This window comes from Lampetra fluviatilis, chromosome 12 (genome assembly GCF_964198595.1).
Source record: "Lampetra fluviatilis chromosome 12, kcLamFluv1.1, whole genome shotgun sequence".
Lineage (NCBI taxonomy): Eukaryota > Metazoa > Chordata > Hyperoartia > Petromyzontiformes > Petromyzontidae > Lampetra > Lampetra fluviatilis.
The window spans coordinates 9,880,722-9,895,432 of NC_136286.1; the positions used below are offsets into that span (position 1 = coordinate 9,880,722).

General features: G+C 47.6%; 1 protein-coding gene across 1 annotated transcript; it reads left to right on the plus strand.

Moving 5' to 3' along the window:
• The first annotated feature begins 2,537 nt into the window (after window positions 1–2,537).
• On the plus strand, window positions 2,538–11,813 carry LOC144935148 (zona pellucida sperm-binding protein 4-like). Its single transcript, XM_078861595.1, has 14 exons — window positions 2,538–2,590; window positions 2,937–3,016; window positions 3,765–3,851; window positions 4,543–4,667; window positions 4,842–4,962; window positions 5,562–5,717; window positions 5,844–6,019; window positions 6,966–7,063; window positions 7,200–7,330; window positions 7,693–7,876; window positions 8,442–8,589; window positions 9,679–9,760; window positions 10,261–10,374; window positions 11,659–11,813. Exons 1-14 carry the CDS (start codon window positions 2,541–2,543, stop codon window positions 11,811–11,813), a joined length of 1,707 nt encoding a protein of 568 aa, XP_078717721.1. The 5' UTR covers window positions 2,538–2,540.
• Window positions 11,814–14,711: the final 2,898 nt, after the last annotated feature.

Here is a 14,711-nt window from a genome sequence, read left to right on the forward strand (position 1 = left end):
AATCAGACAAGAACATTTTGCACGACAAGATATATTTTATAAAGCTCACCCGCAAGGGGCCATATTTCTGCAATGCACATGTCACTTTTATCATCTGCACAGCAATTTTACATAGCTTAAAAAATATATATATTTTATAATATTGTTGCTGCTGTTGACGTTGTTGTTGTTAATTTGCACAAGCTGAGAGAGAGCAACATGGGAACAAATAGTCTCACTGCCATGTACCTCATATATGCATGGGGATGTGATCAATAAAGCTGACTTACTTGACTTGTCTTTATGTATGAACGTGTTCCACATGACGCAGACAGAGTGTATTCCCTAGCGCGTCACCTTAAACGCATTGCAGAGTGGCATTTAAACATAAAATAAAGTCACATTTACTAACCTTTTTTTACCTTTGCCGCTATTCATGAGCCCACGTGCAATGAATGATTGTATCCCACGTAATTTTAACATTACCCATCGAATATTTTACTTGCCAAACTCCCCTTGGGGACACATCTTGGCAAAAAGTTACATACAGTATAAGTATATATACTGTATATGAGTATCTACTGTATGTTGAACTTTTTTCGCACCGTACGTAGCCAACCGTGCTAATCGGAGGTGCGGGCAAAAGGACAACAACCTAAACACACAAAAAACTGTTATAACGAAACGAGTTCTTAATCGAGATGATTTAAAAGACCACAGCTCCAGTGGCTTCCTAACATTGGAAGGAAGAGCGTTCCAGACGGCCGCAGAAGCGCATCTGAAGGCGCGCGACGCAGCGAGCGTCTTTGTTCGATGGCGAGCCAAACGCTGCTGCGATGATGATCGGAGTTCGCGTTTTGGCTTATGCTCCTGGGAACCAAAGGTACACTACTGACGATGCGCTCCCCAAATTTCACCAGGCTCACTGTTCATGAACTCTTGGAAGTGCTTACACAAAGGATAGTAACATCTCATCCTGTGTTCTTGGAATCTGCAGCAAGGTATAGAGAATGAATGGCGAATATTCAAATGTAATGCTGTTGCATTCAGACTAACGGAGGGAACAAAACTGCACAAACGACACAGAAACCAAAACATTACGAAGGAGTCATAAAAAACGAATCGAACGTTGAATCAGATCGTGACTTTAAACCGTGAACGGGCTTCGAATCAATGGGGGGAGATGAGGAACAATCGTTCAATGCCGAATACATAATTTCTAATCAGGCGCAATAGACAATCAATGCTGCTCTCTAACTTGATAGATAATAGAAAGAGATGCGCTGGGGCCGACGTAAAGCAGTAGCAGCAGAGCGACCTCGATAACGCGCTGGAGAATAGAAAATAGAGACGTTAAGTATCGAATTGTAAACGTTGTGGGTTTACTCTCCAACACACCGGTGTGCTGTACTAGCAACGAATTGGTATATTTTGTTTACGTGACACCCCTTATTAATTGGCTGCGTCGGGTGGTGGCGGTTTAAACGACACCTTTATATTTACGCGATCTCACCCAAAAACCCTCTATTATGGATAGTGTCTAATGAGTGGGCCCCTCTTATTAGCCGTATGACTTAGGTGTTGGTACCTTAGGTGGTACCAGTTCCTGCGCTGGGTCATGAACTACGTACTTGGAGTTGCAGCTTCGTGAGATCAGAGAGAGAAAGATAAACAAACTATAGAGGGCCTGGAGGAGCGGTGGGAGTGATTAGCGAACTGCGCCATTATGAACCCGGCCAGCTGAGTTGGATTTCACGGCTAGCATCAGTGGCGAGTGATATCCCAAGCAGTTCAGCCTCGCCTCGTATCCCCCTCGACAAACCCACTCTGGCCAACTTGACGAGTGAGGAATTCCCACACAGCCCCTCTATAACCGGCGCAGTGTCGGGAGGGCTTCATCCAGCAGTGTCCTGACAAATGACCGTTTCGATTGAAAGCTTCTTTCGTGACTGCAGGGATTCATCTTCTTGGTTCTTTCGGTAAAGTCACGTAGAAGAGAAATAAAAAAATAATAAAAATAAAACATAATAAAATGATTCTCACGACGTTTCGGCCACAACGCACCTTTGTCTTCTCGACAGACCTGCTCTTCACCTGAGGACGGCTGCTTGCGTTGTGGCCGAAACGTCGTGAAAATTATTTTATTATGTTTTATTTTTATTATTGTATTATTTCCATTCAACGTGACTTTACCAAAAGAACCAAGAAGATGGAATGACCGTTTCATTATCAAATGCGCATTTCATTTTGCATTACATCCTTGCATGCCGTCGTTTTATCATCGCTCATCCACACCGCATCTCTTGCAGGCTGAGCAAACACAACGTTGCTTTCAATTGCTTCTAATTGTGGGATGGGAATTAGTCGCACGTGCTCGTGACGATAGTTTTCGCGTGATTGCACGAGTAGCGTGTGCGGAGTGGCTCATTACGCCACGTGAGGCCACGCGCGTTCCCCACCACGGCTGGGGGGCGACAAGGCGCGGCGCCGAAATCCACGCCGTTTATTTAAGAGACGCGGAGGCGGGAGGCTCCTCTCGCTGGAGGAATGGTCGCGTGGCCATGGCACCTTTGTCTCGAGAATCGGCGGCGCTTCGGTTTTTAGTGTTCAGGTAACGCGCGTAATCACGCCTTGCTGCGAAACCCGCACACCCCGCCCGGTTGTGATTCAACGACTTTAACGAAGGCAAAACATGCATCCACGTGTAGCCCTTGCCGCCATGTGTGCGCCTCGACATCTGTGGGAAACGCGCTTCGTGGCTCATCGGATTTCTCCCAGGATATTTAAAATTATGTTTCTGTATTTGCGACCAGGGTTCTTCTTTTTGTTTACGTTTCAGTGTCCTTCAAGTGCCTCCACGTTGGTGCCAAGGCGCTGCTGTCGACCTGTCGCTAGGACCCTACGCCGAACTTGACTCGCTGTGTCATGCCGTCTCTGTGCTTGCCCTCCCGCCTTAGCGTCTTGGTGGCTCACTCGGCGCTGGCCCAGATTGATCGTGCGTGGAAGAACGCCATTGAGTCGCACGACACTCCGAGCAGTGCGTAAACGCCCCCACCCACCCCATGTGCCCGCTCTTTGTAAAAATTACCATCCGCGCAGACGGAGTCGCATTGCTCGTTGGGAGGGGAGCGGTGTCTGGGTGCCCGAGACGGCACCGCTGGGTGCCCGGGGTTCCGTTCTGGCTTTTGAACGGCATGGTGCCTTTGGTGGACTCTGCCCGATCACCGTTGACCGCACAGAGAAGCCACCCTACTAATGGTTGGATTTGACTCCATATGATAAATTCCAATTTAGACTAGAGTTTGTCACGTGGAGATTTCTTCGGCGTTTAGTGAGCGAAACGGCCTCACTCGTGTATGGGACTTAATGCAGCGCCCCGAGTTATGTGATATCGCTCTCCGCCGGTCGTTTGACTCGTGACCTAATACGGGTAATACAATTTAAATGATTGGGCAATGTAAACCAAAACGCATCCCATTGCTTTCTAATGAACCTGAAATATTTTCATGAGCTTTACTTTAAAAACGTATCTAGCCGCGATTTCGGGCAACTGTAGTTTTCCTGACAAAGGCTAGCGAGCCGAAACGGTGCTGCTCTCATCTCGATGAAAGCGAAAAAAAAAACAGTATCTTAACTCTGCTCTTTCGTGGTCGTTAGGTGATGCTCAAAGTTGAAATGAAACTTGTGTGCACGCAAAACAACTCTTACGCATTGGCACTTCAAACGATGTCTCTACGCGCGTGTCGCTGGGTCCCCCCCACCCCACCCCGGCCGTCCCCGTGCAGATCTCTACACACAATGCCAGCCGTCGACCGTGGGCTTCCTTGTGAAGGAGGACGCGCGCTCCACCGTCTACTACATTCGAATCCTGGGTACGAGTCCTGCGTTGTTGTTAATCGTTGGAGGAAAATCCCTGAATCGATGACCCCCCCCCCTCCCGTGAATTTCCCGCTAAGTAGGCGTTACGATTCATGGGCAGATATCCCGTAGGTGTCCATTGCACATTTCGTTATTAGTTTTCACTTTCCTGTCTTTTGCCAATATGCTCAAATGATGCGCAACCAACCTGATGTGATTGTTCGTGGGTTCTCCAAGATGATCGCCGACGTTTTTTGCTCCACGTGCTGGTGGTGGTAGCTGCTATTTTTTTCAGGCACCCAAATTCTCCAGCCAAGTGGAGGCAAACTCTGACATACACGCGGTCACAACCCAAAAAGACGTCTTGGAGCTGACGGTTGCATACGTTTCAATCGAGTTGAGGTTCTCATTACAATTTTCGCCGTTAAAAAACTTGCCATAAATACAAAAAATCGAATAGGAGGCCGATATTTCGGCAAAGGGCCGTTGTAAAACGCACTGCTCTCTGAACCTCGGGACCAGAATTTGGTTTCCATTCCGACATAAACATCGAATGTGGAATTCGTATATCAGAACTTGTGCTGTGATTTGTCGCAAAATGGAACTCTGTGATACGGAGTGGGGAGTCCTTCGTCCAGCAGCGAACTAAACAAAGGGGGTGAACATTGTGATCTTTTTATTATCGTGAATCGTGTTTTCCCCCAGATAAACATAACACGGCCGAGTATGCCGAGACTCTGAAGGCAGAGGGCTGCGGATACGAGATCACCAGAGATGCCAACGGTTTGCATTTCGTAGCGCCAAACGGGGGTTGCCGCGTCTACATCGACGTGAGTATCGTTGAGGTTCTGAGTGATTGATTTGAGATTCGAGAAAGTGGAGGTCGTGGCTTTGGGGGTTAACGGAGCAGCTCCTCCTGTCGTGGCGAGCGCGCCAGTGTTGCCGTGATGACGCGACTCCCCCCCCACCTCGCCCACCCCATCCGTGCCGATCTCTTCCTGCAGAATGACAAACGAGTCATGAACGTGGAGGTGGAGAAGGTGGTGCGTGGGCAGAAGCAACGCGCCTTGAGATTCGCCATCGAGTGCCCCATTAGCTTGAGGTCGATTGGCGGTCAGAACCGAGGTATAAGTGTGGTGGTTTTTTTTGCCAGTTTTTGGCTTTCTTGTTGGTGAGGTTATTCCGGGCTTTGTGGTCTGTTTCGGCAGTGGTTGATGTGTTTACACGAGCGCCGTGCGAATTTTACTAGTTTGATAAAAAAAAATACATCTACAATCAAAAGTCAAACAAAACACACTTGTATCATGCAGTGCATAATTTTTGACTACAAAGTTCTAAAAACCTTGCTCAATTCAAGAAACTAATTTATTCACATCTTCTGCACATCCATCAGTTTCCAGCTTTTTGTCAATCCAATACTGAATAAAAAGTGTTTTATCCTGGATAAATCCGATGAGCTATGAAGCTCTTTTTTCAGATATCCAGTATTGTAAGGAGGCTTCCCATGTCACCTTGGTGAAGGGGGGGGGGGGGGAGCTATTTGACCATACGTCACTGCTTGTCAATGGACTTAGAAATGCTGAACTATTAATAGGCCTTTTTAGCAAAACGCCACTGGGCCCTGTACTTGTCCCGTGTATGCATGTTGAACTTTCATGCAGCAAGTAGCCAACGGTGCTTATCGAAGGATGGAACGCAACACTTGACCGGACTGTCCTCTGCAGAACTTCCGTGGCAAGCGCCTCCGTCCCCATCCTGCGACGCCACCACTCGCCGCATCCCGTGTGGATCTGGCTCTCAAATTCCGAGCGATGCATCTTGCAGGGAGCGGCGCTGCTGCTACGATGCAGCCCAGCAGACGTGCTTCTACGGCAACCCAGGTGTGTGTGCTCCCTGCCCTACCACAAACCATTGGGGGCGATTACATTTTTTGTAAACTAATAATCCCAGGTCCAAATTTCCTCCGCAAACCGGTAACGACGGACGCGTGCGGCCTCGTGGCTCAGTTTGCACCACAGACGGCCGCTTTGTCATCCCGGTGCCACGAGACATCACCTCGCCGGCCCTCAACCTGAGCACCGTGCACCTCGGCCTCGATCTGCCCGAGTGCCGTCCCGTGGTGGCGTCGGACGAATATGTCGTCTTCGACTTCCCGTTGGCCTCCTGTGGGACGAGCTCGCAGGTTCGTTGTTGCGACTTGGCAACGCTGATGCCCTCCCCCAAAGTGCGCGGAGTTGGTTCAAATTAATTTCTGTAGAACTCTTTTTTGTGTTTTTTAGTTTCTCCCTCGCACCTCGATTGGCTACATACGGTGTGAAAGAAGTTGGACAGTCTCAAGAGCCCCCTTGCTCTTAATGGGGAGGGAAAATAAGCTTGACTCTCACATCTCATTGAACAAGAAGTCTGCTTTTGTCGCAGTAGGTAGATTAAGTAGATCGAAAACTTAATTAAAGTTTGACCGTCGGTGGTGAAGGGGAGGGATGATGCACTGGAAGTGTTAGGCATGGGTTGTTCATGGCTTATGTCTCCATGACATCACTCCTCCAACGGTGCACGCATGATTTGGCATCGGTTATCCTTTAAATAACAATCTTAGTCTTGCATTGACAATTGAGCTGCGTGACTGGTTGTATAACACAACTTAAAACAAGTGGACTTGCAGGCATTTCCGGGTAACATTGTTTAAAACGTGTACCAGTGATTTGGGAAACCATCAGTTTAAACCTCCAAAGTCTTGACAATTCAATCTCCTTACAGGCTGGGCCCACTCGCCATTTGAACTTGGTGATAATATTGAAGTATTTTCCAGGAATTACTGAATTGTTTTATACAAAACCTAATTCAGTTTCTCTGGAAAATTGGTTTGTTTGACCATAAGACGTTAAGCATTTGATCTCGTCTTGCAGCCTTTCCAACTCTGATGCGCTGCTATTAAGACCTGCCAATGGGCATTTTTATTCCTCGCATAATAATGCTCGTCGTTCAACTTGGAACCATTTAAATTATTGAAAAATAACGACCGAAAAAAATACAGAAAGATGAACAGTGGGTTCAAGCGTCTAGAAATACGTATTCTGTATGTTACCAGATATGAGCTTCATGTTGACCCTTGTCCTGTCCTGCTGCAGTGGGATGGCGAGGATCTCGTCTACGGAGTGACGCTGATCGCTGACCGAGAGCTCTGCACCGATGGAGATGTTTCCATCACGAGATCTTCAACTTACGAGTAACCTCCCGACAAGACGAGTGGCTGCACAGCCCACCAGTCCAATGTGCAATCCGATGATTTTCTCCCCTCCGTTTGACCTGTAAAATTTGACCGAGAGTACGTTACGGCATCTCTCTCTCCTCCTCCCTTACAGGCTGCTTCTGCAGTGCAGATTCCCAGGGATGAGCGACGTGGAGATGTTCGGCGTGGAGGTCAACACACTCCCTCCTCAGCCACCGGCCACTGCCCAGGGACCGCTATTCATAGAAATTCGAGTGGCCACTGGTACGAACGGTGCACCGACTGACAATGACCCACCGAGAATTTAGTTTTTAGGCTGCTGCTCCGCTAGGTAGGATAGAACCACTCGTGCATCATTTAGTTTGGAACTGTCGTATGGCTAACGCTATACATTCTTCCTAATTAAAGTGTAATGACACAATTGTGTGATTCCACAATGATCTACGTGTCCATTTTCAGTAATGCTTAGCGCGGGCTATGACTAATAAACTACACCAACTAATCAACTGTGCACATCACCCACGGTTGAAATGTGTCGCTTTGCAAAACTAGAGCAAGGAGTCGCCACCCAGTCTGCTTTGTAACGCCTGTAACCATTCATAAAAGTGACCGTGCCACTCTCCCAGACGGAGATTACCTGGACTACTACTCGCAGTTCCCGGTCGTCAAGTTCTTGAGGGACCCCATCTTCCTGGAGGTTCGGCTCCTGGACCACCCGGACCCGAGCCTCGTGCTGGTGCTGCAGGACTGCTGGGCCACGCCGACGCCGGACCCCCTCAACAGCGTCCAGTGGAGGGTGCTGGACAACCAGTGAGGCAGAGCACTAATTACACGCAAAGTTGTGCACGTATGGTGAAATACAAGTGTTTTTTTACTAATTTGCAGTGAAAATTCATTGACGCTCAACCTGAATGTGAACGTGTTGTATGTGAAACTTGAATGTCAATTTGAAAGAGTGATTTTTTTTTTAGCACTCAAACTCGTACTAAAGTGCAACGTGGAAAGGTGTGTAATATGTTTTTCTGAAATGAAATCTGAAGGTGGCGTCATCACTTTGTGCTGCAGGGTGGCAAGGTAACGACACTCGCAGAGAGCTGAACATACAAATAGACGCAAGGGGAGTTGAGAGGTGGTGGGTAATTTGAGTCTTCAGAAGAGCATTGACGATATAAGTGGAGAGGTAGTCAACATTAAGGGTAGCATAGAAGTCTAGTGCTGAGATAATGAGTCCACTTAAGAGCCACGGTGGAGGTGAGAGAAGAGCCACAGGCTGGGGGATTATGCCATGAATATGCACTAGTATTTGTTAACTCCTTCAGTGAGGCATTACGATACGGGCTGGTTTTCACCTAATCCTGAAAAACAATCTCTGCAGCTGCCCTTTCACAGGTGACAACTACCTGACGGTGCTGCACCCCATGACGGAGTTCCCCAGCACGCCCCTTGCCACGCACTACAAGCGCTTCGAGGTGAAAACGTTCGTCTTCATGACGCCGGGTGGCACCGTCTTGCCCAACGGACAGGTGAAGCTCGCCGAAATCGAGAATTAATTCCTCGCTGATATGCGTTGCCGACATGGCGGTTTACCAAATCGATTAACTATTTTTAAATCCACCGAGAGACCTCCTTTACCAGTGGCAAAATATAGTAGTAGGTTTTTACCCTATAAACTGGTACATCTGGTCCAACACCAATGGAGACTAGGCTCTAAAGAAAGCTGTCTCGGGTGTGGACCAATCAACTTCAAGGACAGTGCATATCATTATCATCATCATCAGAGTTGTTTCTCTTTGTTTGCATTTTGACTATTGCAAACATGATGCCTTGTATAAAGGTGTCAGTTTTGTACCAGTTTAAAGGGTAAAAACCTACTACTATATTTTTAAATTATCAGGTATGGTTCAGTGACCTGGCTGTGAAATGGGTACTTAACGAAGTGGCTTATCACGTGCACATTTATAGCAGACAAATACTCAGAATCTATGATTCTAAATGGAGGGGGGGAGGGGGGAGGAAACCGGAGGACCTAGATAAATATCCACGCTGCCACGGGAAGGACATGCAAACTCCAAACATACAGCCGTGAGGATGGCAGAGTGAACCCATGATCCTCATGTGTACCAGGCGAGGAGTGAGTTAACATTTAGCTTGCCAAGCAAGATCAATCGCTGGAGTCTTAATCGATGCACTGCTCGAGCACTCAAACTCTGGCTGGTTGTTAAAGTGTGCCTCCTTGAATGCTATAGCAACATGCACATTAATCGCTTTGAGTATTCTTATGAACCGCTTAAAATGTGTCGTCAGCCTGGGACGCATCCTCTGTAGAGTAATTGACGCTATTTTTTTGGTTTCCGTGTGATCTTAACATGTCCAAACACTGCCTGTCCACTGACCTTTCAAATGTAATAGTTTAAGGTGTAAAATTGCAGCACAGGTATTTGCACACTACTACAAACCCAATGACCTGAGGTTTTGGTGGCAGTATGGTCCAACCCCAATGACTTGACTGTCAAGTGGCCCTTCATCCAATAGGTGGATTGACAAAATAATGTAAATAAATTATCAGTATTTGTGTAAAAAAAACAAAGTGAACGCCAGGTTTGTCTTGTCAGCTCTACTTCCACTGCAGCGCCTACGTGTGCCAAGGGGACGACGTCTCCTGCGTGCCGCCATGCCCCGTCTCGAGATTTAAGCGTAAGGTCTTTGCGTTCCTGCCCCGTTTTCGCCTGCTCGGTGGTGCTCGGGTTTTTTTAAGTGGTGCATATCTAAGCAAAATTGGATGCGTTACGCATCCCAGGCTAACGCGCTGTGAAATTTAGTGTGTGTGTGTGTATATATGCAGAGCCCAACAAAGCTATGATCAATCGCAAATAGCAGTGGTGGCGTCATTGTATTTACGTATTGATGCTCTTGACCTTAAGAAGTGGTTCATATGAGAGCTGTGTTTTTGGGATGTCTTGCTTTTAACCAATTTTACCCCAAATGTCAAGACTGCCTCATGACATCTGTCTGTCACGAGAGTCTATTCAGAGCTTCCTTGGCAGTAAAACCCCATGTGGGTTCATGGCCATATAACGTGGGTATTGCAGAACTACTTTAGAGATCCCTTCAGGGGAGTGGGTTTTTACTTTTAGTGAACATGGTTTGCCTAAATGACGGATGGATCCTCGCCGTTGCGTTTTCTCCTTCTACAGGAACGCCTGCTGATGCGGAATCTTTGTCCCTCGTGACTGTACAAGGACCTGTCATAATTTTGGTACCCGAGGAGAATGAGGAGTGGGGATATCTATCGAGTGACGTAATGGACGGTAAGCAAGCATAGTTGGTTGGTTATCCATAATAATGCATTTGTAATAACCACGTGAAGAATCCATTGTGGCAAAAACATCTCTTAAATCCAGATGTGAGATCGATTGCAAAAATCCTTTGGTATAGAAAATTACGAAAGGTTAGTGTTTTCCACAACTAAACGTGGACAAACCATGTATCTGTAAATGCAACACTTTTTTTTATTAGTTAATGGTCCATATGCCAGTGTTCCTGAGAATATACAATGCATATCTAGCGCCAGTCAGCTGGGCAACCTGGCCACCTATAACCTCTTGGTGTGCCCTTTCTATGTCTTACATTTGTGAAATGTTAACAATGCGTTGGTGTGGCAGGGTGATTTGCAGAGGTGTGGACTCGAGTCATGTGACTTGGACTCGAGTCATGAATTTGATGACTTGCGACTCGACTTGGACTTGCATAACAATGACTTTGTCCCACCTATGAGATGTGGACTCGAGTCATGTGACTTGGACTCGAGTCAGACTCGAGTCATGAATTTGATGACTTGCGACTCGACTTGGACTTGCATAACAATGACTTTGTCCCACCTATGAGATGTGGACTCGAGTCATGTGACTTGGACTCGAGTCAGACTCGAGTCATGAATTTGATGACTTGCGACTCGACTTGGACTTGCATAACAATGACTTTGTCCCACCTCTGGTGATTTGTCAACGGCATGACCATTTTATGACGACTAAATAAGCAACAGCTGAGAGCATTTCCAATAAGGAGCAGTAGTGGTGGGAAATGGCGGTATATATTATAATGGAAATTTTTTGAGACTTAAATGTCCTGGTCTTGGAGTGGGATTGACCCTTTTTAAAGCACGCGTTTACTATTTATATTCTTTGGGTCTTTCGGTATAGTCATGGAGGTTCAAAGAAAATAACAAAATTACGACGTTTCGATCCCAACACAAGTATTGTCATCAAGAAAAGGAGGGTTATATTCTAAAAACGACTGTTCATAAAGGTTTTAAATGGGCGTAGCCCAAATGTCAGCACCCAATATGAATGACTTAACCGAACGACCTAAATAATATAAATTCCTACAGGCACGAAAGCTTTAAGTCAACATTTCAGACGTTCACTCTTTACTCATTTAACCGATCTTGTACAGACACATTGGAAACGCAGCTTCTATTGCAAAATAAGAACCATGCTGTTTTGCGGGGAGGTCTGAAGGTGGTTTGAAAATGTTTGCCCTAAACGGCCACCTAACTACGCGCTCTCTCTCAACGCGTCCGTCCCACTGCACAGGTGATGACGCGATCAAGGTGATGGTGCTGACGCTGTCTGGAGTGAGCCTGGTTGTGGCCCTGATCATCACCCTGATCATCGCCGTCTTCTGCCGGCAGCAGCAGCAGCGCGTCGTTGACAAAGCCTCACCCGAGTTCGTTGCCCTCGGCTCTTGAGGACGCCGCGAACCAAAACCGGCGTTCAATAGCAACGCGACTCGCTCGCATTTTGCACATTTTGGTGGCGTTACGTTTTACTTCGGTTGAACAAGTCCATTTTGACGTTAGGTTGAAGACTTGCGATTCTCAAGTTTGGTGTCAAAGGTGACGGATTTACTGGGATTGCTCGACTCCCCAGAAGGTCCGAGAAACCGTCCGGTGGAAGTGAGCGACGTCCGTTGAGTGTCGGTGACGCCGGTTGTGCAACGCCATCCTTGAAATAAAAGTAGTGGCATCTGCTCAGGTGTGAAATGTGTTTTTTGTGTGCTGTCACCGTTCGTCCCCAGCAATGGTTGTGCAAGGGGGGTGCACATTTTACAGGAGCCTTTAGACGTAAATTTCCGAGGCAATGTGGTGACCGGTGCACATTTGGTCAACTGGTGGATGCCAAAGTGACGGAGGCGTGCTTGGAATTTCTCAGATTCCAAAGTCGCGTTTAGAATGAAATCGCGCCCCTCCCTCGATTAGCGCGGTTGGCGATGTATTGTGGGGAAAGTTCCACACGCAGCTGGTTAGGCTCTCGGCCAATGCGGTGACTAACTCCCCCCACCACCTCGGAATTTTGACGATACAATTTTATATTTCAAATTCTACTGTGGCGCATAAAATCATTTCGAACACGTTTGCTAAACAATATATCTTGGGGTATGCAACTACCAAACGCATTAAAGTATGTGTACGTGGGACGGTTATTGCTGGTGGGCTGGTATCAAAACAATACAGACAAGAACAGGTTGGACGGGATAACGGACAAAGGTGCCTAACGTATGTTGTGCAATGCCGGGTGAGGATGGAGAGCCCAACGTTAGAGATGGAGGACCTACAGAAGGATTGACGACGAAGCGAACGCCTGGAAAAGAACATTCCTGAATAAAAGGGACGAGGCCAGAGCGATGTGGCACGAGCGATAGAAATGAGACAACTTATTCAAATCCATAAAATTTTGACCAATAAATGACTTTAAACCATTTTGTCAACATTATAATGTTGTAAGCGGTTTTAAGTCTCGTCGAAATCCATCCGGAAGCACGTAATTGCTGTGAAACTCGTACGAGGGGTGCTCTTTTATAGGTCCACTGCATTTAAAAACGTATGAGGTGAAGGTGGTTCGGAGCAAATTGAAGCATTTAAAACCTAATTGATGGGGTATAGACGGAGTGACGGACCGAAACATGATAGAGAAACAACGCCAACAGACAAACAATGATCGGAGTCCACGTGTAACTACTGGACGCGTGGGGACGTAGATTCAATGTTACAGGTAGGAACAACAGATTCCACACTGCCCACCAGGGATTGTCTGTGTCGTGCATATTTGTCTGTCGTGCACGAATGCGCTGTCCAATCAAGTTCCTACCTGCCCACTCCGAATGAACGTGTTTATTGGGGCAGGTTAACTTGGCTGCAGAATTAAACACCGTCTCTAATCACTGCACAGCAGCTGAAGCGAGTTTACACCCGTGAATGTTGTGGCCCTTTCAACCAGCAATCATTAATGGCACATTTACAGTATCAGAAGGTGGGAATGCAATAACACCGCCGATGAACACGGCTGGCTACGTACGCTGCGAAAGGCGTTCAACATGCATACAACACACGTGTATATGTGTCCATGTGCGACGAAGCGAGTGTTGGGCAGCCCCCACCCACAGATATCCTGGATGATGATGATGAGGCCCCAAGTGGCTCCCCATGAGCGCAGTGCTGAGACGCACCCAGGAGCGAGTCCACGTGTCCCGCCCGCACCTGGCGGCTCGCCCATGTCCCCGCTGTGGGGGGCATCGCGTCTCCCAGCACGCGGGGGGGGGGGGAGCTGGCTTTGCCTCGCTTGCCGCCTCGTCTCTCCTCCTCGCCCGTGAGCTCGCAGATTCGTACAGGTGGCCACCGCTTTGGAGGGCGTTACAATGACGTGCTTCGTCGCCAACATCACTCGCAACAAAACTTAATATAATACACGCATATACCGTAGTTTTTCCGGATTATAATACGCACATGTATATATGTTGAACTTCTTTAGCACCGTACGTATCCAACCGTGCGAATTGGAGGTGTGGGTAAGGACAAACTAAACACAGAAAATACTTCTAAAGAACTTTTTTTTTGCCCCTGTATTTCACAGCAAACGCTGGGCGTGCGTCTTATAATCCGGTAGGTACATACACGTGTGTGTGTGAGAGAGAGACACGCCAGCGTTGAGACTTCATTGACACCGCTCGCAGGTTCGGGGTGCGCTTCACTCCTCGGTGCGTCTTACAATCCGGGAGAATTTGTCAATCCACGCGCAAGGGAACACGCGGATTCCCCCTCCTGGTCTAGCGCGTGCATCAGCTGGCCGTGGACACAGCTCGGCAAGTAACCCAAGCGGCTCGCTGACGGCCCTGACAGCGGCTGAAATACAACCCACCCCGAGAGTCCCCCTCTCTCTCTCTGCCTCCAGAGACACGAGGATCACGGGTTCGTCACCGTCGTTACGGACGATGGGAATCGCCGGGGCGAGGCGAGGCCATGGACGCAAAAGACGATTGGACTGAAGCCGGTCTTGGGTTTTAAGCACATTCGTTTCCATGCTCTGCGTTGGGCAGTGGTGCGCGCACAAGCGCGAACGACATTACACACTGACTCTCAACGCGTTTGTCAATAAAAGTTCCTTGAAAGGAAAAATAATCCATATTTCAAAAACCGTTGTCTCGAAACGTCGCCAAAATGATATATTTCATTTGAAGGTAGTGTTAGTGACGAATGCGTTGAGTTTGTAACTCTTTCGAACGATGTCACACAGGGTTCTAATTGTCCGCTTCGCAACATACGGAGAGCCTCGGTAACTCTACACCCCCCACCCACCGCATAAATCACCTG